This window comes from Thalassophryne amazonica, chromosome 7 (assembly GCF_902500255.1).
Source record: "Thalassophryne amazonica chromosome 7, fThaAma1.1, whole genome shotgun sequence".
NCBI classification, from domain to species: Eukaryota; Metazoa; Chordata; class Actinopteri; order Batrachoidiformes; family Batrachoididae; genus Thalassophryne; species Thalassophryne amazonica.
In genome coordinates, this window is record NC_047109.1 from 119,309,987 (window position 1) to 119,333,150 (window position 23,164).

General features: G+C 42.9%; 1 protein-coding gene across 1 annotated transcript in view; it reads left to right on the top strand.

Moving 5' to 3' along the window:
- Positions 1-6,904: 6,904 nt before the first annotated feature.
- Positions 6,905-23,164, top strand: part of me1 (malic enzyme 1, NADP(+)-dependent, cytosolic) — a 236,921-nt gene continuing 220,661 nt past the window's right edge. Inside the window, 1 exon segment of the mRNA XM_034175424.1 lies at positions 6,905-7,085. Coding sequence (XP_034031315.1) covers positions 6,999-7,085 — 87 coding nt within the window. The 5' untranslated portion in view covers positions 6,905-6,998.

Sequence of the window (23,164 nt, forward strand, 5' to 3'; positions counted from 1 at the left end):
GCAAAGCGGCAGTCGCTCAGCCATTTCCCTGACAATGAAAATCCGACGAGGGGGCTGGACCACTCCTCACTCAAAGCCTGCCCACAGGCGAATGACGCAACCGACAGGCATGAAAAAACTCACGCATGCGCACGAAGGTTCAAGCTTGGCTGATGCAATCACACGTGATTCAAATCCATATAGTTTTTGAAAAAAATAAAAAGGTTCGTTACTTTTTGGACAGTCCTCGTACATGAATCTATTAGTTTGTGATATTGTGATTTTCGTCACAGCAGCACAAATTCATTCTCATTAATTCTGTGATGGCTGCACGAAATTAAAAGTGAAGCGGGGTGGGGTCGGGGCAGTTATGGTTAGGGTGGGGGGAAGGAGTAGGGTTAGTAATAGAGAGTTAAAAAAACTGCGTCACGAAAATTTGACTCATTTCGTGACAGGAGGACAAAAAAAAAACGTGAGACTGGGCTGGAATATACACTAAACGCTAAATAATTCACAGCAGAATAACGTGCAAATAAAATGTGCAGTAAAAAATGTGTGCAAAGGAGAAACAGACAAACAAATTGAAGTTGTACATGAAGTATACGAATGAGCGAGTTTTTGACAGGTTAAGTTGTTCATCAGTGTGATGACCTGTGGAAAGAAACTGTTCCTGTGTCTGGTTGTTCTGACGTACAGAGCTCTGTAATGTCGACCAGAGGGGAGGAGTTTAAACAGGGTGTGTCCAGGGTGGGAGGGGTCTGCAGAGATGTTACCAGCTCACTGCCTGGTCCTGGACCAATATAGGTCCTGGATGGAGGGCAGGCTGGCTCCAATGATTTTTTTTTTCTGCAGACCTGACAGTTGGTTGAAGTTTGTGCCTGTCATGTTTGGAGGCAGAGGGAAACCAAATAGAGATGGAGATGCACAGGAGAGACTGGATGATGGATGTGTAGAAGATAATGAGCAGTTCCTGGGGCAGGTTGAACTTCCTGAGCTGTCTGAGGAAGCACATCCTCTGCTGTGCCTGTATCCTGATGGAGTTTATGTGGGAGGTCCACTTCAGATCCCAGGAGATGGTGGATCCCAGGAACCAAAAAGTGTCCACAGTAGGCACAGGAATTCTAATACTTTCCTTAGAATAATGTCACTAGGAGGTACTTTTAACCTTGGGATGCTTCATGGATATGGGTCTAGGAGTTTAACAGAGGGGTTCCCTGAGGTGCAGTCGTTTGTATAGAGGGAGAAGAGCAGTGGGGAGAGCACACATCACTGAGGGGTGTCAATGCTGATTGTCCATGTGCTGGATGTGATGCTCTCAGCCTCACCTGCTGTGTCCTGTCTGTCAAGAAGTTGGAGATCCACTGACAGGCGAGAGGTTGGAGGGTTTTGGTGGAGAATGTGAGAGATGATGGTGTTGAACACTGAGCTGAAGTCCACGAACATGATCTCACGTATGTCCCTACATTGTCCAGGTGCTACAGTATGTCATGCAGACCCATGTTGACTGCATCCTCAACTGACCTGTTTGCCTGGTAGTCAAACTGCAGGAGGTCCAGCAGGGGTCCTGTTTAGTCCTGTTGTGGAGGGTTCCTCTGGGTTTCATTGGGGCTGGGATAATAACACCCCCACTGATACTTTGGTTGGCAGTTGAGGGGGGATAAGGATCTTCTGAGAGTCCTCTTTGGGGGGGATGAACAGGCTGGAAAAAATGCTACCTATCACTGGCTCATGTGTCCACTTTGGACTGTTTATCTTTCGCCTTCACATCCATCCTGCTCAATGTCTATAGTTAGAAATAGTTAATCGTTAGAATATCTGATTATCCATAAATGCAACACAGACAATCTCCAAATGCTACTTGTGATGAGGGTTCGTACTGCGGACTGTGCTGGTTTACTGCTGCTGCATGTCAGGTTGCATGTCATTCGTTGTGTGAAGGACAAACTGTGCTAAACTGGACATGTGGTTTAGTGGAGGAAACAATTAAAACAATGATACAACAGCATGTTTTTTTTTTTCTGATTAGCCACGTGAAAACCACATTTCCAGCCACAATTCCATTTTTCCCATATCACTGAAGATTATTGATGGATTTGAGTGACTATTAACCTGATTTTGCCATTAATAATCCCTCAAGCAACCTTTTTGTGTGTCTAAAATGATTATAAAGTGTAAATATTAAGATGGCATCGAACAGTTTCAGCATAAATTAACATTTACTCTTCTTTAGCAGCACAGGTGCAAAAACAACAACAACAAACAAACAAAAACATTTTATTTGAACAAGTCTCCGCAAAATGAGTAGTTAGCTGCTCTACTATTGTCCAAAGTTTTGTAAATTTGATACCTCTTTTCTTAGAGGAAGGAGGATCTCAGGAGACTCTGAATGATCTGAAACACTGACAGCAGCCTGGATCAGTCTGCTGTTGGGTCACTTTATGATGGTAAGACAGAGTTTCATTAAAATATATTACAGTCCTGGACAAGGCAAGATAACATGATGATCTTGTTGACAACTGGTGAAAGGACATCAAGTGCATCACATCCCGAGGCTGCCGGGCACAAGAAGGAACGTAAGGCTTAAGGAAATCCACCGTCCAGGTAAATCACCCTGTAATGAAGTCAAACTTTATTCTGCTGACATTCCATAGCAAACTGTCAGCGTGCAGCAGAATAAACAGAGAAAACAGTGTGTTGGTGGGTGATTTGATTTACCGTTATCTTCCGGACCAGAAAAACCCTTCAGGAGATAAACACGAGTCAAAACACAGACAAGAGGAACAAAGGTGCTCAGAGTGAGAGGCTGCATTCAGGCACGTTCCTCCACGTCAGGCCAAAGTCTGTGATTAAGTCGACATAGCAAGAGCTGTAAAAGCCATAAAACATCTGCTTCAACCGTGTCAACGACGGACGATTTTGGACTGTGGGTATAAACTTAATAAAACAAAAGCCAGTTATCACTTGTATGACATAATCATCTATTCTTCTGTTTTACGAGTAGATATGACCGAGAGCCCTTCATAATTTATGAGGTGTTCTGTCTTCCGAGCAGGTCAGAGGACAGGGGTCCTTATCTCCATCAGATGATGGCCTTGACTGTTGGCCAAGACAATCATACGCACCTACTGATAGCCGTGATTTCTCATGGAGCAATTTAGAGACGCCTGACAGAGCAGTGCTGCAACTTTTCATTCTAAATGTTTCAAAAGAAAATATTGCCTTTCATTGTTTATTTTTTTCCTGTTTCCACATCAACCAATCATCAGCGTCCCTTTAACAACCCGAGGCACTGATGATGCAATGCCTTTGACATTTTGTTGGTATTGCACGCTGAACAGTCCTTGAGCGCAAAGTCAATTTTAACCTAATTGGTACCACTTAAATGGACTAAACAACACTGACAATCCAGCCTCAGTAAACCGTGGCCTACGCAAAAACATAATCCCCATCCCAGAGCGGCAGCTACAGCCAGGTAACGAAGAATGAAGTTAATATAATCCTTCCAGCATGTCCTGGGTCTTCTCTGGGGCCTCCTCCCAGTTGGACATCCCTGGAAGACTTCCCTAGGGAGACCACCAGGGGGCATCCTCACCAGATGCCCGAACCACCTCAGCTGGCTCCTTCAATGTGAAGAAGCAGCGGCTCTACTCAGAGTCCCTCCAGGATAGTTGAACTTCTTACCCTCTCCCTGAATGTGAGCCCAGACACCCGATGGAGGAATCTCATTTCTGACCTTATTCTTTCCATCATTACCCAACGTTCATGACCAAAGGTGAAGATAGGACAGTAAATCGGCCTTCTGGCTCAGCTCTTTCTTCACTACATTGTTCTGGTAAAGTGTCTGCAGAAGCTCAGATGCAGCACTAAGCCATCTGTCAATCTCATGCTCCAGCTTACTCCCACTCATGAACAAGACCCTAAAATACTTGAACGCCAACATTTGATGCAGTAACGCTCCTCCTAACCAGACAATCCAGGTTAGCAGCTCTCTAGCCTTGCTGAATACAGCCTGGACTAATCACTGCCTCCCTTTTCTGAGTCACCTGATGGTTTTGCAACACTGCTTTGAGGCCAACTGAAAGTCATTCTCCATGGTCTCTTCAAACTCTTCCCACACCCAGGTTTTGCCTCAGCAACCACTGAGACTGCAGTCCATCTGGCCTGCCACCTCCCTGGATCAACATCTTATTCTGGTGGAGGTGTTTTTGTGCTCCAGTGATCCTGGGAGCTATGTTATCTAGAGTATGAGCTACTGGTAGAGCCTCTCAGGTGAGGAAACAGATCAAGGCTGATTAAAAAAAGACCTTTAATGAGTGACACAATAAAGGACAGAGTCACCTTGACCAGAATAGGGAAACCAGAGCCTCGTCCTGGAGCCAGGCCTGGTGAGGAGCTTCCAGGCGAGTACCCGGTGGCCGGCTCTACAGCGTATGGGCACATGGTGTCACCTCCATGTGGGCTCACCACCTGGAAGGACAGAATAAAGGGTCTGCTGTACTGTTCTGTGGGCAGTGGACAGAGTCCAAACCCAACACACACTAACATGATGAATAAATGGAATAGTTTTGACTGAACTGAATGTTTGGTCTCCAAAGTAATGATCAAACAAGCACCTTCCTACCTAGCTGATCTAATTAAACCCTACGTACCGGCCCAGGCTCTGTGTTCTCAGGGCGCAGGACTACTCTGTATGTTTATGGTGAATAAAGTCTGGGATTCCGCGGTGTGTGGTGGGTGTAGCGATGTGTGGCAGCAGCACATGCTTCGTGAACCATGATTGCTAAACCTGAGAATGTCTAAACTTGATGCTAACATTTTTTGGTGGGATTCTAAAAAAGGTTTTCTGACAGCTGAAATAAATTATTATTTTATCATATGCTAAAGAGTAATCATCAGCCTTCAGGTGTGTAATTTCATCAGACGTTGCTCAACAACACCCAGAGGTCATCAAGGGTTAAAGATTTAGATGAAAGAAAATGTGTTCAGACAGATCTGAAGCCGAACCAAAGTTTGATCAGCTCTGATTTCAGCTGAGATCATCAGTGTAATTTTCACTTGAAACAATTACCAAACTAGATTTAACTGATCAGTAATCTGTGCAAGATTTAGTATTAGAATTTTTTGTTAGTAATGATTCTCTCGATATCTGCAGCCCGCTAATGACAATCACCATTCTGGACCAGTGCCTCAGGCTCTGTGGTCCCGCCTCTCCTTTCTTTTGACACCAGTGTGCTGAGTGTAGCTGCTGGGCTGATGGTGATTCCCAAACACTCCCAGCATTCCTGTGTCCTCCTGCTGCCATCTGGCTTTGGGCCTAAACCACAAAAATAACTTCCACCTCCAGATTCACAAACAAATGCCAGCTGTTTGTCAACCAATCAGAGTCAAAGCCGACAAATCAGGTGACGAGGGCCTTCGCATGCATAAACCCAGGCTCTATCTATCTATCTATCTATCTATCTATCTATCTATCTATCTATCTATCTATCTATCTATCTATCTATCTATCTATCTATCTATCTATCTATCTATCTATCTATCTATCTATCTATCTATCTATCTATCTATCTATCTATCTATCTATCTAGCTATCTATCATGTCAATAACAAACACTGATGAATGCAGTGTAGGAGTCACCATCCTCATAATTTTGCAACTGTGTGCATGAAGACAGTCCAGGTTATTGCAATCTGACATTTGACCCCAAAGACCTCAAAGTTCATCCATATGCCTGACCTCTGGCTGACCTTGCTCGGACAGTTCTGGAGTGGACCTAACTGTGTGCCACATTCAGTCCAGATTGGGTGGAAAATCTAATTCTGTCACCTTGTGACCTTTTGTTAAGAAAAAATATTTTTCTAATGCAGATTTCAGGGCCAATGTTCACTGAAATATCAAGTTTGGCAGATTATTGACAAATGGACCTGGGAGGAGAAGACCAACACACAGGCAGACATGACCTTGACCTCAATGATTGACCTGTGGTAATTTTGACCTTGCTGGGGAGTTTGCAGAACCCATGCTCGTGTGTGTGACAGGTGCAATGTAAATCTGAGTGAAAAACCTCCATTTTTGACCTTTGTCCCCGATGACCTTGACCCTGGTGGTTGACCTCTGCTAAATTTGATTTGATTCCAGAACCCACTTACATATATCTGCCACGTTTGGCAGACATTTGAGTGAAAAACCACAGTTTAACCTTTAACCCAGTGACCTTGACCTTTGTGAAGTGGAACCCGTGCCCCACTCTCCGTGTCAAGGAAGGACATCCAGTGTAAAAAATTCTGTCAAATCAACATGTGGAGCCATATTAAAAAGAAACAGGAGAAAAGACGTTTGCTGCACAAAGTGTAACTGGCAGCTGCCAAAATCTGTAGATGAAGCCCCTGAAGTGTCATCTGAATGAAGCGCCAGGTGCCAGACTAAACTGGTGACAGGTTCCTCTGGTTCCTCTGCGTCTCAGCCCTCAAAGAGACGCGTGACTGAGGCTGACGTCTAATTTTTTTTTTTTTTTTTTTTTTTTTGTCTTTACTGCAAGTAAGTTATGTGAAAGTCCAAACACTGTTCCGGTGTTTCGAAACCTGGAACGTTGTTTAAAATGAAGCCATCGCGTCATGTGCCTCATGACGTCACGAACTGTTTCGAAACAAACGTTTCAAAACGCTGTTAGCTGCAGTCAACTGACAGTCTGAGCGTCAATCTTACTTTTAATGCAGAATTATACCAAATAACATCTACATTTTCTCCGCAGGCTGAAACTGTCACCAAACTATAGTTTTCGTTAATTCTGCAGTCAGTTTGTGACGGTTTGTTGCTGATCCGGAGGGACTTTGATCTCGTGAATTATTATGATTATATGATTAGATTTTATTTTGCTTATTTTTTATTTTTTATTTTTTTTTAATATATGAGCGGGCCGAGCCGCTGCGGGTCGAAGCACTTGTTGATTTGACACTTTATTTAAAGAGACAGCGACACTCGACACGCGCCGGTCCGACGACACTCGGTGAAAACTGAGATGCACAAGTTCGGAGAACAACGGAAAACCTTCGTTTCCACCCAGAAGAGGGGTTACGATGTGACCCGCAGCCCTCACCTGAACAAGGTACGAGTGACGACACAAACGGAGACTTTAAACGTGTTTGTTTGGAAGGAAAAGACGCTGACAAGCTAGATGCTGCCTTCAGGTACTGTGGGAAATTATGAAAATCCCCCCAAGAGTTAAAATCATACAGGAAAAGATGGATATAATTTGTTTTAATGAAAATTAACTTTAATCTTTTGAGAAACCACGTCAAACAGTGATGGTGTTAATTGAAATACCCTACTACACATAACTTTTCTTGCTTAGTCCAATTAAGAGCCACGGGGGTGCTGGAGCCTATCCCAGCAGTCATAGAGCATGAGGTGGGTTGACCCTGGACAGGACGCCAGTCTGTCACAGGGACACATATAGACAAATACATTCATAGCCACATGCACACCTGCACACAATTTAAAGTTTTCAGTCAGCAAACCTGTGTGTCTTTGTATGTGGGAGGAAGCCAGAGCACTCAGAGGGAACCCACACAAACACGGGGAGAACACAGAAACTCCATACAGAAAGTCCAGAGGTGGGAATTAAACCCATGATGACAACCTTAACTTTAAAGGACACGTTGAACAACTAATTCAATCAATTCAATCAATTTTATTTATATAGCGCCAAATCACAACAAACAGTTGCCCCAAGGCGCTTTATATTGTAAGGCAAGGCCATACAATAATTACGTAAAAACCCCAACGGTCAAAACGACCCCCTGTGAGCAAGCACTTGGCTACAGTGGGAAGGAAAAACTCCCTTTTAACAGGAAGAAACCTCCAGCAGAACCAGGCTCAGGGAGGTACAGTCTTCTGCTGGGACTGGTTGGGGCTGAGGGAGAGAACCAGGAAAAAGACATGATGTGGAGGGGAGCAGAGATCAATCACTAATGATTAAATGCAGAGTGGTGCATACAGAGCAAAAAGAGAAAGAAAAAGTGCATCATGGGAACCCCCCAGCAGTCTACGTCTATAGCAGCATAACTAAGGGATGGTTCAGGGTCACCTGATCCAGCCCTAACTATAAGCTTTAGCAAAAAGGAAAGTTTTAAGCCTAATCTTAAAAGTAGAGAGGGTGTCTGTCTCCCTGATCTGAATTGGGAGCTGGTTCCACAGGAGAGGAGCCTGAAAGCTGAAGGCTCTGCCTCCCATTCTACTCTTACAAACCCTAGGAACTACAAGTAAGCCTGCAGTCTGAGAGCGAAGCGCTCTATTGGGGTGATATGGTACTACGAGGTCCCTAAGATAAGATGGGACCTGATTATTCAAAACCTTATAAGTAAGAAGAAGAATTTTAAATTCTATTCTAGAATTAACAGGAAGCCAATGAAGAGAGGCCAATATGGGTGAGATATGCTCTCTACTTCTAGTCCCCGTCAGTACTCTAGCTGCAGCATTTTGAATTAACTGAAGGCTTTTCAGGGAACTTTTAGGACAACCTGATAATAATGAATTACAATAGTCCAGCCTAGAGGAAATAAATGCATGAATTAGTTTTTCAGCATCACTCTGAGACAAGACCTTTCTGATTTTAGAGATATTGCGTAAATGCAAAAAAGCAGTCTTACATATTTGTTTAATATGCACATTGAATGACATATCCTGATCAAAAATGACTCCAACATTTCTCACAGTATTACTAGAGGTCAGGGTAATGCCATCCAGAGTAAGGATCTGGTTAGACACCATGTTTCTAAGATTTGTGGGGCCAAGTACAATAACTTCAGTTTTATCTGAGTTTAAAAGCAGGAAATTAGAGGTCATCCATGTCTTTATGTCTGTAAGACAATCCTGCAGTTTAGCTAATTGGTGTGTGTCCTCTGGCTTCATGGATAGATAAAGCTGGGTATCATCTTCGTAACAATGAAAATTTAAGCAATACCGTCTAATAATACTGCCTAAGGGAAGCATGTATAAAGTGAATAAAATTGGTCCTAGCACAGAACCTTGTGGAACTCTATAATTAACCTTAGTCTGTGAAGAAGATTCCCCATTTACATGAACAAATTGTAATCTATTAGATAAATATGATTCAAACCACTGCAGCGCAGTGCATTTAATACCTATGGCATGCTCTAATCTCTGTAATAAAATTTTATGGTCAACAGTATCAAAAGCTGCACTGAGGTCTAACAGAACAAGCACAGAGATGAGTCCACTGTCCGAGGCCATAAGAAGATCATTTGTAACCTTCACTAATGCTGTTTCTGTACTATGATGAATTCTAAAACCTGACTGAAACTCTTCAAATAGACCATTCCTCTGCAGATGATCAGTTAGCTGTTTTACAACTACCCTTTCAAGAATTTTTGAGAGAAAAGGAAGGTTGGAGATTGGCCTATAATTAGCTAAGATAGCTGGGTCAAGTGATGGCTAATTGGGAATCTGAGACTGAAAATTGGTTTCTATTTCAGAAACAGGCTATGCTTTTCTTTTAATTCAAAAAAGAAACTCGTCGCTGCAACATTTTTACCAATTTTGGATTATGATGACCTCATTTATATGAATGCCCCAACTCAAGTATTGAAACTATTAGAGTCAGTCTACCATGCCTCTCTGAGGTTCATCACAAACTGTAAGCACACACCACTGCGAACTTTACACACGTGTGGGCTGGCCAGCCTTGGATTCTCGTAGACTCACTCACTGGGGTATGTTCATTTATAAGGGTATTCTCTGTCTGCTCCCCTCATATCTCTCTGAATATATTCAACCAAAAGTGGCTGGATTGTATTCTTTACGCTCTCAAGAATCACTGCTCCTGTCTGTACCAAGTGTCCGCACAGAAACTGGGAAGGTGGCATTTCAGTTTTCTGCCCCCACAACATGGAACAATCTACAGAAAGACTGGAAACTAAAGGAACTGGTTCCAGTTAGCAAGTTTAAACTTTTGCTCAAAGGTTTGGAAATGAAATCCATGATTTGTAATTGCTTTTAAATAGCTGTATTATTGTATGAAAATGTCTTATGTCTTGAAATTGTTGTGATCTGTGCCGCTGTCTTGGCCAGGACTTCCTTGAAAAAGAGATTAGTAATCTCAATGGGACTTTCCTGGTTAAATAAAGGTTAAAAATGAGCTTCTTCCTGTGAGGCAACAGTGCTAACCACTAAGCCACCGTGCCGCCCCTTTTTCTGCTACTATCAACCATAATCTGTGCAGAGCAGACACTGATCATAGAGCTGAAATTTTATATCAGTATGCCAAGAATTTAAAAATGACTGTGTAACCCACAAATTTTAACAAATATTCTATTTGAAGCTGAAATGATCTGATTAATTGTCAAAAAGAAAAAACAAACAAACCAACAACAAAAGGCAGAGACTCCGTAGCCAAAGTAACGCTCTCTGTAGCTGGCAATCAGTTCACCCTAATGAGGTTTCGGTTACACTTTACTTGAAGGTATCGTCATAATCGTGACATGATGCTGTCGTAACTGTTACATGACACAGTCATGAAGGTGTCATAAACATTATGTCAATGTCATAAACATTTATGACTGCTGTCATTAAGTTTCATTCAGTTTTTATAATGACAAGTTGACATTTTTTGGGTTGTCTTGATTATAACAACTTGACTTTAATCAAAGTGACATGACCAGAAGTTGTCTTTGGCCTTTTTGGTCTATGGTTGTATGCCAAGTTGTCAACTTGTCATTACAAAAACCAAATGACGCACAATGACAGCAGTCATAAACGTTTATGACATTGACATAATGTTTATGACACATTCATGACTGTGTCATGTAACTGGTACAACAGTGTTATGTCACTATTATGAGGTTTCAAATCCTGTAAAATCTCACACGATCTCAGAGAGGTGGCTGTCACTGGGAGATGTATATTACATTGTACTAGCTGAGTTCCCTGTTCTACACACGGGTAATAGAGATGAATTTTATCCATGTCATTGTATATATTATGTCCCTGTAGTTAAGGTGTAGTAAGTTGTGTTGCATTGTGTGTATATTGTCATCATTAATTTTCATAGAGCAATTTGTGACATTCATGAGACACAAGTGAATGATGATAAAAGGCAGTGTTGTATAGTAACAAAGTAAAAATACTTCATTACTGTACTTAAGTACATTTTGGGAGACTTTGTACTTGAGTTTTTTTAATTCAGCTTACTTTCACTTTTACTTCACTACATTGCCGACTTAATTGCATACTTCTACTCCCAGACATTTTCTATGCGCCATGCCGTTACTCGTTACAAAAAAACAAAACCAAAACAAAAAAAAACACACACACACACGAAAAAAGTCATGTTTTCAGCCAGAGACACCACTGATTACTAGTGACTGCAACGAAGTCAGGCCGATTTGTCATGAGGCATGTTGGTAGGCTTTTTTGCACTTGCACACTTGTTTATCAGGAAAATGATCATTTCTCTACATTGATTACAGACCTGCAGCGGGTCTGTAATCAACTTTTCTGCCGCGCAGCTTTGCTTTGAACCTTGAACCATTCGAAGCAGTGATTCGCAGGTAGAAGCAGTGCTTTGATCTATGATTCGTGGATTTTATTTCACTTTATCCTAATTTTTTTCCCGCTAAAACCCTGAAGAGCATATGTCTGTGAGTAATATTTAATATTTTTATGTTAAACCGACCTGTTATGGTCTTCTGAAACAGTTGATAGATGTATTTTATAACTTAAAAACGGGACAGATGCTAATGCGTTAGCATGTCTATGGCGTTTTCAATGTTAAAGTTAGCATTAAGCTGTTCACATCAGCATGTTTGTGTTGATTTGTTTTCTGTATAATTAATGGCTCAGCGTTCATTGTCATAAAAGAGTCAAATTGTCTACATAATAGACAATAATAGTCAATAATAATAGACTAATAATGTTACAACACAATTTTAGAGAAAGAGACAAAAAGAACCTAATGAAACAAAACACAACAGAAAAGATAAAACCATGTAACTATGAAAATAAATAAATACATATAGAAATAAATACCTGTTTCCTGTGAACACCTAGTAAGTAGCCTACTCTTGTTTAGGTTTTGAAACCTTGTTTCTGAAGTGTTTTTGTGTGATGTGCACAATTTTCAGTATTTTGACTAATACTACCAGTCATTTACAAAACTAGATAAACTTTGTACTATAAAAAAATCAGTCAGTTTTTGATTATTAACATTTACTTGTACTTTTACTTTCAATACTTGAGTACATTTAGTTGTACATTACTTGTCATACTTAAGTACAATAAATACTAGATACTTTAAGACTTTTACTTGAGTAGCATTTCAATCGGTGACTTGAACTTCTACCAAAGTCATTTTTTAATGGGTATCTGTACTTTTACTTAAGTGTGATTTTCCAGTACTTTATACCACACTGATAAAAGGTGACAGCAGGTCAAATCACTGCAACGCTCTGACACACAGCAGGTACATTTTAATTGAATGAAACACGTGGTTTAACTGGCACTCGGTGCGCGCTAACCTGTTCAGATTGTAATTAAAGTGCACCGGAGTCAGTTACTACTACATAGTAAGTAAAGTGTGATGCTGCTACCTGATCCGAGTACCACATGAACTGTGAAAATAAGGGCTCCACTGAGCAGGTCGTGTGATCTAATATACAAGACTGTGTGTGTGTGTGTGTGTGTGTGTGTGTGTGTGTGTGTGTGTGTGTGTGTGTGTGTGTGTGTGTGTGTGTGTGTTCATGCATTCATGCACATACGCTTTCAACTTTGTGCCCCCAGTCACCAAGTTAGGTGTCGTTTGCTTAATTACTGTGGCTGTGCATAGAGAACACACACGCACAGCTTTATATACATAGATTATATTATTATGGATCTCATTTTTTATTATTATTTTTATAATGGTTTAACTGCAACAGAAAGCAGCTCTCCATAGCCGTTAATCATTTCCCAAAAAAAAACAAAAAAAAAAAACCCCTGTTTGTGAGCTTAGTCTCTGGCTGCAGTTTCACCACTTCCAGATTTTGTGCCCCCCCACAAAAACAAAATCAGTCATTCAGTAATCAGAAAAACAGAAAAACAATGATTTTGATCTTTTTTGTTGCTTAAATGGTCCACATTGACTGTTTCCAACTTTTCATGTATGCTTTGTATGTTACATTTAAGTTTTTCAGACGTTGCTTTAGTATCTTGGAAATTATAATGGATGTATTTAAAATCAGTACATCTTTTTAACAGACTATACCTAATTAATTGTATAAAACAATCAACAGATTAATCACGGATAGACAAAACTACTATTTTTGACATGTCAGTTTAGAGACGTGTGCTTTGAAGACATCAGTCCTGTATTGGCCCCGAGGCCCGCTGGTACTGGTACTTTTTCCAGATTCTGTACCGTCAAGCAGTTGAGATTCTATGACTCCCTCCGGAAGGGATGCCAGTCCAGTGCAGGGTATTACCCCTAACCGAGGCCAGTGCCCATTTAGCTGGTGGGACCCCAACGATGTAGATTAAGTGTCTTGTCCAAGGACACAGATAGACTGCATGAGCAGGACTTGAATCCAGGTCTGCATATTGCCAGACCAGCTCTTTACCCACTCAGCTCCCTGCTCTACTTGTAGTGATTGACACTATTTATTTTTAGTCACTATACAGTCAAGAGATTAAAAGAATGGATAGTTTCAGTTATAAATGTGGCACCTGCACTCGGAATGCTATGTTGACTCATGACGTTCAAATTCCCGAGCTTGCCAGGAGCAAGCGAACGTTGCATTAGCTGGTTGTTTTTAGCCATGTTTTTCAGACTGACTCAGTTATATTTAGATTTAAAGAGCACAAACGGTGTTACTGCACACAGACTGGTCTTGTTCAGCTTTCTCAGTCTGTACCAGTTGGCAGAGCTTGTAGTCAGGTGTGTTAGATTATTTATTTACTAAATTTTAGCCACAGTCAGACTAACAAACAGTGACTCAGCATAATGTGATTAGCCACTGTTAGCTTAGCATGGCTAACCTCCTTCCCTCAGTAAGAGCATTGAAGATGGGTCATGGCTGCGTCTTCAGCATGACAATGACCCCAAACACACAGCCAGGGCAACTACGGAGGGGCTCCGTAAGAAGCATTTCAAGGTCCTGGAGTGGCCTGGCCAGTCTCCAGACCTGAACTCAATAGAAAATCTTTGGAGGGAGCTGAAACTCCAAACCTGAAAGATCTAGAGAAGATCTGTATGGAGGAGTGGACCAAAATCCCTGCTGCAGTGTGTGAAAACCTGGTGAAAAACTACAGGAAACGTTTGACCTCTGTAATTGCAAACAAAGGCTACTGTACCAAATATTAACATTGATTTTCACAGGTGTTCAAATACTTATTTGCAGCAGTAACATACAAATAAATTATTAAAAAAATTCATACATTGTGATTTCCGGATTTTTTTTTTAGATTATGTCTCTCACAGTGGACATGCACCTAAGATGAAAATTTCAGACCCCTCCATGATTTCTAAGTGGGAGAACTTGCAAAACCGCAGGGTGTTGAAATACTTATTTTCCTCACTGTATGTGGGATCAGTAGTGGAAGTTATAATCCACACCTCAACTCTCATTCACACCACACGTGACACAGGCTCATAGCGTGCGAACACGTACAGATTCTGACCACCGTAGGATAGAAAATGAAGTACCTTGAAATATGTAATGTAATATACCATTTTAAAGGGTACTGTCTGGAATATTAACCTGTGTAGTTTCAGAGCTTAATAGTGTGGAGACACAGCTCACCTCACCGAGGGCAAAAAAAGATGCATTTTTGAAGATTCTTTGACCATACTTTAACTAGTCTACTTCCTTAAAACGAATACTCTTCCAATAGTGTATTTGTATGTCTGGTCCAGTACAAGATACACAAAATCGTAAGGTACAGCAACTGAGAGACACTTCTTGGAACTGTTAGCTACTGCTTGAAGTCTTCAAGATTGTACTGTGAGAACCAATCAACAGTGCGCTCTAACTCACACCATAGTTCCAGGCTGGTTCTGTAACAACTGGAATGCTATAGAGCGTGATGTACACAGAGCGCGGGGCACAGAGAGAGCGTGACCCACACAGAACGCGGGGCACACAGAACGCAGGGCACACAGAGCGTGACGCACACAGACAACACGACGCACACAGCGTGGGGCACACAGAGCGTGACGCACACAGAACCCGGGGCACACAGAGCGCGACGCACACACAATGCAATGCACACAGAGCACGGGGCACACAGAATGCGATGCACACAGAGCGAGATGCACACAGAAAGCGACGCACACAGAGCACGGGGCACACAGAATGCGACGCACACAGAAAGCGACGCACACAGAGCACGGGGCACACAGAACGCAACGCAAACAGAGCGTGGGGCACACAGAGCGTGGGGCACACAGAGCGTGGGGCACACAGAGCGCGGGGCACACAGAGCGCGGGGCACACAGAGCGCGGGGCACAGAAAGCGACGCACACAGAGCGCGACGCACACAGAGCACGGGGCACACAGAGCGCGACGCACACAGAGAGCGTGACCCACACAGAACCCGGGGCACACAGAACCCGGGGCACACAGAACGCGGGGCACACAGAACGCGACGCACACAGACCAGGATGCACACAGAACGCAGGGCACACAGAACGCAGTGCACACAGAGCGTGACGCACACAGAACCCGGGGCACACAGAGCGCGACGCACACACAATGCAATGCACACAGAGCACGGGGCACACAGAATGCGATGCACACAGAGCGAGATGCACACAGAAAGCGACGCACACAGAGCACGGGGCACACAGAATGCGACGCACACAGAAAGCGACGCACACAGAGCACGGGGCACACAGAGCGCGGGGCACACAGAGCGCGGGGCACACAGAGCGCGGGGCACACAGAGCGCGGGGCACACAGAGCGCGGGGCACACAGAGCGCGGGGCACACAGAGCGCGACGCACACAGAGAGCGGGGCACACAGAGCGCGGGGCACACAGAGCGCGGGGCACACAGAGCGCGGGGCACACAGAGCGCGGGGCACACAGAGCGCGGAGCACACAGAGCGCGGAGCACACAGAGCGCGGAGCACACAGAGCGCGGAGCACACAGAGCATGACACACACAGACCAGGATGCACACAGAACGCGATGCAAACACAGCGCGGGGCACACAGAGTGCGATGCGCACAGAGTGCGATGCGCACAGAACGTGATGCACACAGCACGCCCCACACAGAGCGTGACCCACACAGAGCGCGACCCGCACACAGAACACGACCCGCACACAGAACGCGACCCGCACACAGAGCACGGGGCACACAGAACGCAACGCAAACAGAGCGCGGGGCAAACAGAGCGCGGGGCACACAGAGCGCGGGGCACACAGAGCGCGGGGCACACAGAGCGCGGGGCACACAGAGCGCGGGGCACACAGAGCGCGGGGCACACAGAGCGCGGGGCACACAGAGCGCGGGGCACACAGAGCGCGACCCGCACACAGAGCACGACCCGCACACAGAGCGCGACCCGCACACAGAGCGCGACCCGCACACAGAGCGCGACCCGCACACAGAGCGCGACCCGCACACAGAGCGCGACCCGCACACAGAGCGCGACCCGCACACAGAGCGCGACCCGCACACAGAGCGCGACCCGCACACAGAGCGCGACCCGCACACAGAGCGCGACCCGCACACAGAGCGCGACCCGCACACAGAGCGCGACCCGCACACAGAGCGCGACCCGCACACAGAGCGCGACCCGCACACAGAGCGCGACGTACTGTGTCTGTGCATCATTAATGGACCTGGTATCAAAGTCATTCAAAGAAATAGATGACTAAGTAGTAACTACATCTTAACTATATCTTAACTAGTGACATTCCATAAACAGCTGCCCTGCGTCATCGGTACGTCATCTCTGGGGTGCAAGTTTTTGTAACATACAAAAATGTGACTGTGTAACAGGAAACAATAAGTGAGTGTACGTGTTCCCATGCAACAAGCCCACACATATGGGGGTGGGTGGGTTCTATAATTGCTCTAGTAGGTCAAGCCCAAAAAATAGATTTTTCAACCCAATATGGATCAAATGTGGCATACACATGGGTGGTTTCCAGTACTGCCCTGACAATGCCTTTCAGAAGTCAGTCATTTGGGTGAAAGTCAAGATCATTGGAGTCAAATGCCTGAATGCTGTAGCTGTTACTCTTTTCATGCCCATGGTACTGTGACCTAGTCAGGAAAAATAGTCCAAAAAAGGACAGGGCAACAGTTTATCTTCAATGAGTGCATGGTCATTTGCTTTATGAAAGTATACCAGTGAGTAATATACATGAATGCAAACAAACAAACAAACTGATGAGATTAATAATTCACGGTGAATGTGGCAAAGTACTACATTTGGCACTTTGACCAAAGATCTGTGCCGATGGCAGAAAGATTCTTGGGAAAGTGTTTCCAATGGGCTGTGGCTTTGCGAGCTGGCACAGTATAAAGATCCTGGAATTGAGAACAGACGAAATGAACTCATTTTATAAGGAAATGGAGCCAAAAGAACTGGCTTTGTAAAATGAACAAATTTACCTCCACTACTCTAGTCTTTAAAATAATTTAAATAATCTGTCATTGAAATCAGCTGTGAATTCTGCTGTCGTGTTCACCATCCTTCACTGTAAAATAACAGATTATTTAAATTATTTCCCACAAAAGAGCCGTTGGCTGCTGTTCCAGTGTTTTTCTCTGGTGCTCATGGTGGAGGTGGGCCCCAAAGGTCACCAGGAGTCCAGGGTCTCTGTCTGTGGTGCTGACTGACCCTCCAAACAACTAGCCCAATTACAGGTCATTTTTGTGTCATGCAGTAGTCTGATTGTTTTCAATCAGTAAGAGTGAGATTATTACCTCCACTGAGGAAAGTGTTTCCCCCGTGCGTGTTAGCTGGTTAGTTTGTCGAGTGGACACTGGGTTGTTTTCTGCTGACTACCATAGAACAAGGATTGAGTATAGTCATCAGAAGAAATTCAGTCTGTTCCATCTTGTCTCTGTTCAGTCACAAATCTTTGAGGAACAGGCAGGAACTCTGATCAAATCCAGTTATTCCAGATCAAGACATAGATCTCAGTATTGTGGATCATCGGCATTGACAGATATTTTTGGCCATTGACAGATATTCCAGCTAATGAGTGCTGCCCTCTTTTTCTGAACCAGATCCCAGTTATTTAAACACAAATCTTACTGAAACGCTTTCATTCTGTTAACTGTGTGTCAGTCTTAGTGCCGATAAGTCAGACACGAGACTTTCAACTTTCCTCAGTTTTCCAAAACTAAGACTTGAGATTTGAGGTGACAATACATTCCATTGTGTTCCCATGCATCACGTGTTTATTCTTAATTATTTATACAGTGAGACACTGTTGCAGGTAATTTCACCTCGACATAGGTAAGTACAAAGTGTTAAAGTTTTCAGCAGACTTTAGGAATGACACTGAGGTTAATGTTAATCTGTCTTTAGAATCACAAGTAGGCTCTACCTTTTAAAGTCTAATACCTGTCAGGCAAGGGCCGAGGCGGGCCACAAACAGGGTTGGACACAAATGCAAGACTCATACTGCAGGCTTAGGAGTAAAAAGGCTTTATTGGAGAAAACAAGCAAAGGTTCGGTACACTGGTGGTGTGAGTGTCACACACTGGTGGCAAGGTCGTCGCCAAAAACAAGCAGGTTTCACTAACACGGTAAGGAAAGATGCAGAGGCTGAGACTAGAGCAAGGTCAAAAACAAGGCAAGGTCGATACACGGGTAGACAAAAGAACAAGACACCTTGGAGGCTGGTAAGTGAATGTGGAAATTCAACAAACTGGCAGTGAGGTGCAAACACAAAGGACTTAAATAGAACCAGTGGTAACCAGTGGGAACAAGACACAGGTGCTGGAAACAACCTGGAAGGGCGGTGTGGCAAACAGAAGGGACAGGACACACCCACACCAAACCCTGAACACCAGATAAGAGAGTGCAGTAAGACAAAAGCAAAGTGAATTGAGCCCAACTCAAAGGTGAACCTAAAACCACCGTGATCTAAACAAAAAGTCAAAACCACTAATGAACAAAACCCAAGTACAAATAAAATAAAGACCTAACATGAAAAAACAAAGACTTAACCAGAGAAGAAATGCAAATACTGGAAAGAAATCAACAACAGAAATAAAGGCTCAGATAAACTAGATTGGAACTAACACATGGCCTAAATAAGATCAACAGATAATTCAACATATGATGAAATTGAAACAAACAGGTGACACAACTAATGATTAAAGAAAGGGAAAAAGCAAAGGCTGGACACAGACTAGAACAGAACGTGACTCATGACTAAAGCATGACGAACAGAAAATATATGATAACTAGAAAACAAAACCAGTGACCTCAATATAGCAAACAGAAAATTAGACACAGGATTGAACACTGATACACACCAGTCCAGATAATAACAAGAGCCCACAACGGGCTGAATCATGACAATATCAGGGCTAGCCTCTTTACACTGAGCAGCTTGGTGGCAGCTGATGTTCAGGAACTTGCCAGGTATCTTTCAGAGGAAGCTCAGGCTTTCCTTAATAAGTTAGTGACCACTGATAACCGCTGTAGACGAGGCGCAGATCCTGATGACAAGTAGACCTACGTATGATGACTTTGATATTCTGAATGGTGTCTCTGACTCCATGTATGTGCATTTAATCATTTTAATGTTATATGTCTGCTTCCTTACTTCATTTCATGCCAAATTTGAAATGAAGTTTTCTTCTTGGGAAAGTAGAAATGGATCCTCCATGATGAGATGGGTATGTAGATGCAAATTAAGGCAAAAAGTGCTCATCTGTTGTGTTCTTTTCCTATTAGATTTGAAATAACAATAATTCTGAATAAACAAAATATTGTTTTATCCTTTTTATGTAAAGTTTCACCTGTTTAATTCAACAAAGGCCCAAGTTTGTCAGTATTTGTTCACCCACCTACAACTGAAATGCCACCACATGTGTTACCTCTAGGAGGGTTCTATAGGTGTCACAGGTATGATGCTAAGAGAAAAATAATAAAAACCTTCTCCTGTTGAAGAAAAAAAAAAAAAAATTTATGGATTTGGGCCCTTATTGAATTCACTGATTCACATGCTTTCACTAAAGTGATGTTTATGGCCTGAATATTTACTTTTGCCTGATTTCATTTCTTTAACCCAGATGAGTCCCATTGATTTTTCTGAAAGTACCCTCAAACTAGATGTCCCAAATTTATTACAGAAACTGACAATTTTCATATTACTCAGAAAACATCAAATTTAGGTATAATTTTTTGTCATTAAAGGCAACTTAACGTCTTTTTATTTATTTTTGCCTTGATTACAGACTCAGAGCAAATTATTGAACGTTGTTGGAATTTGGAGTGGTGTAGTCTGATCTGATCTTCACCTTCAGAGGATGACTGTTGGTCGTAGAGCTCAGTCTGGAGGCTTGTATTTTGGCTAAAACTGTTTGTTTGTGTCATGCTCATGTTACTCATCAGCACTGAATGGAGCCAGTGTGCACGACGGCTCTGGGACAAACTTGGATAAGATGCCCCAATTTCACACAGAGGCATTTCTTCAACATTCTTGATGTACCACTTTGTTTTGGCTGTGTGTGAAGTGGTAATCAATCAATCAATTTATTTTTTTTTTTTTGATGTTCAAATACGGGATGAGATTAGTTATTTTTACCTCCACTAAGGAGGTATGTTGTCACCAGCGTTTTTTCTGTTTTTATGTTCCTGGTAGGATAACTGAAAAAGTAATGACTGGATTTCAATGAAATTTGGTGAGCAGATAGCTAATGTTTGGAAAAATAAGTGATTCAGTTTTGGAGGTAATCCAGAGTATAATATGGAACCAAGATCCAGAAGAATGGTTGGCACATAGCAACACTTTACTCAAAACATTGTGAGACATTTATGAATTTTGGTGAGCAGATGGGGGATTTGCATTTTGTAGGACCATATGGTCCTAGAAAATGATGGATTTTATTTTGAATTTGATAAGGAACATATGTGGTTGGGTTGGAGGTATGTGTTTTCTGAGAAACAAAAATCAGATAGAATAAGAAGTGTGTGTGTGTGATATTAGACATGCTGTCTTACTCTGACTTACACTTTATTTGGAGCAGTATTTCCTCACTCTGTGCTTTTGCTCCTACTTGTTTTTTGGGAGTGGTGTTAAGAGTGAACATTATGAAAGTCCCGGGTTCTTTGTTCCTTATTTTACAAGGTTATTTAAAAATAAATAAATAAAAATTCAGAACTGGACACTCTAACTGGCTCAGAAATTGTTTTGTGACATTATTGTGGGAGAAAGTAGTTCACCCATCAACACAAGAACATTATGTCTCTTTGCTGGTCCTGATGAAACAGATCAGAGGTGACCCCCCCCCCCCCCCCCCCCCGTCTTCACTCAGTAAAAGTCTGACCACATATTTGTTCCATCCACTAAACCAGCTGATTCTAATAGCCATATTGGATTTTGGTTGCACAGGGGCTTGTGGGAAATGTGTGCCTGCTGCGGACACACAGAAACGCTCGGGGAGTAAACAAGAGCCTCAGAATGTCGGAGACTATTGTTGTGTCCCTGGATGCTTCAATAACCATATCTGGGATATGGTTATTCCACCCAAAACGCACATGGAATGTCATGTCTCAAACCTAAACCTACTTCTAGGCATCTTATCTATGCTACTCTGGAACCACCTCTAAACCCAAACAGTCCAACTGTCAACCCCACTGAGGTCCTTAGACTGGGTCTCATTAACATAAGATCACTGTCCTCAAAATCATTGTTGATTGATTTTAATTATTGATCATCACTTAGATATGATTGGGTTATGTGAAACCTGGTTTAAACCTACAGCTGTCCTCCCCTTAAATGAGGCCTGCCCACCAGCATATACATTTAATCACGTCCCTCGTGATGTGAAGCAAGGCAGGGGTGTTGCTCTTATTTATAAATCTATCAATCAATCAACTTTTTTCTTATATAGCGCCAAATCACAACAAACAGTTGCCCCAAGGCGCTCCACATTGCAAGGCAAGGCCATACAACAACCATGAAAAACCCCAACGGTCAAAACGACCCCCTATGAGCAAGCACTTGGCCACAGTGGGAAGGAAAAACTCCCTTTTAACAGGAAGAAACCTCCAGCAGAACCAGGCTCAGGGAGGGGCAGTCTTCTGCTGAGACTGGTTGGGGCTGAGGGAAAGAACCAGGAAAAAGACATGCCGAGAAGGGGGGCAGAGATCGATCACTAATGACTAAATGCAGAGTGATGCATACGGAGCAAAAAAAGAAAGAAACAGTGCATCATGGGAACCCCCCACAGTCTACGTCTAAAGCAACATAACCAAGGGATCTAGGTTTAGCTTATTAGCTATTGGGGGTCACAAATACTTGTATAACCTGTTTGAGCATCTAATTCTCCGCTCTGCTCAGGATATTACACATTGCCAAAGTCAGAAGAATAAAAATCAGCCGTATTACTTTGTCACTGTATATAGGCCTCCTGGTCCATATTCTGAATTCTTAGATGAATTTGGTGCGTTCATCTCTAACTTGTCAACTAGTGCAGATAACATTCTGATCATTGGTGACTTTAACGTTCATATAAATAAGCCTTCTGATCCCCTCTGCAAATCATTTATGGAAATTGTGGATGCATTAGGATTTCGGCAATGCATTCGGGATTCGACGCACATTAGTGGAAATACCCTGGATTTGGTTCTTGCGCGTGGTATTGCTGTCACGAATATTGACATTATGCCTCTTACATCAGTGGTCTCTGATCATTCACTTATTAAGTTTACAGTTTCGCTGCCGTGTTTAGTGGAACAACAACCTTATATATCATTACGGCGATGCATCGACTCCTCAACTAAGACTGAACTCGAAGCAAGACTGCCTGATGTCTTAGCTTCACGTTTGGAAAATACCCAATCAGTAGACAGTCTTGTGGATAGTTTAAACTCAGTGCTCAAAACTACACTTGACATGATTGCGCTACTTGTGTTAAAACCACGCGCCCCCAAATCACAGTCACCTTGGTTCAGTGATTACCTGTGTAACCTCAAGCATAAGGCAAGAGGT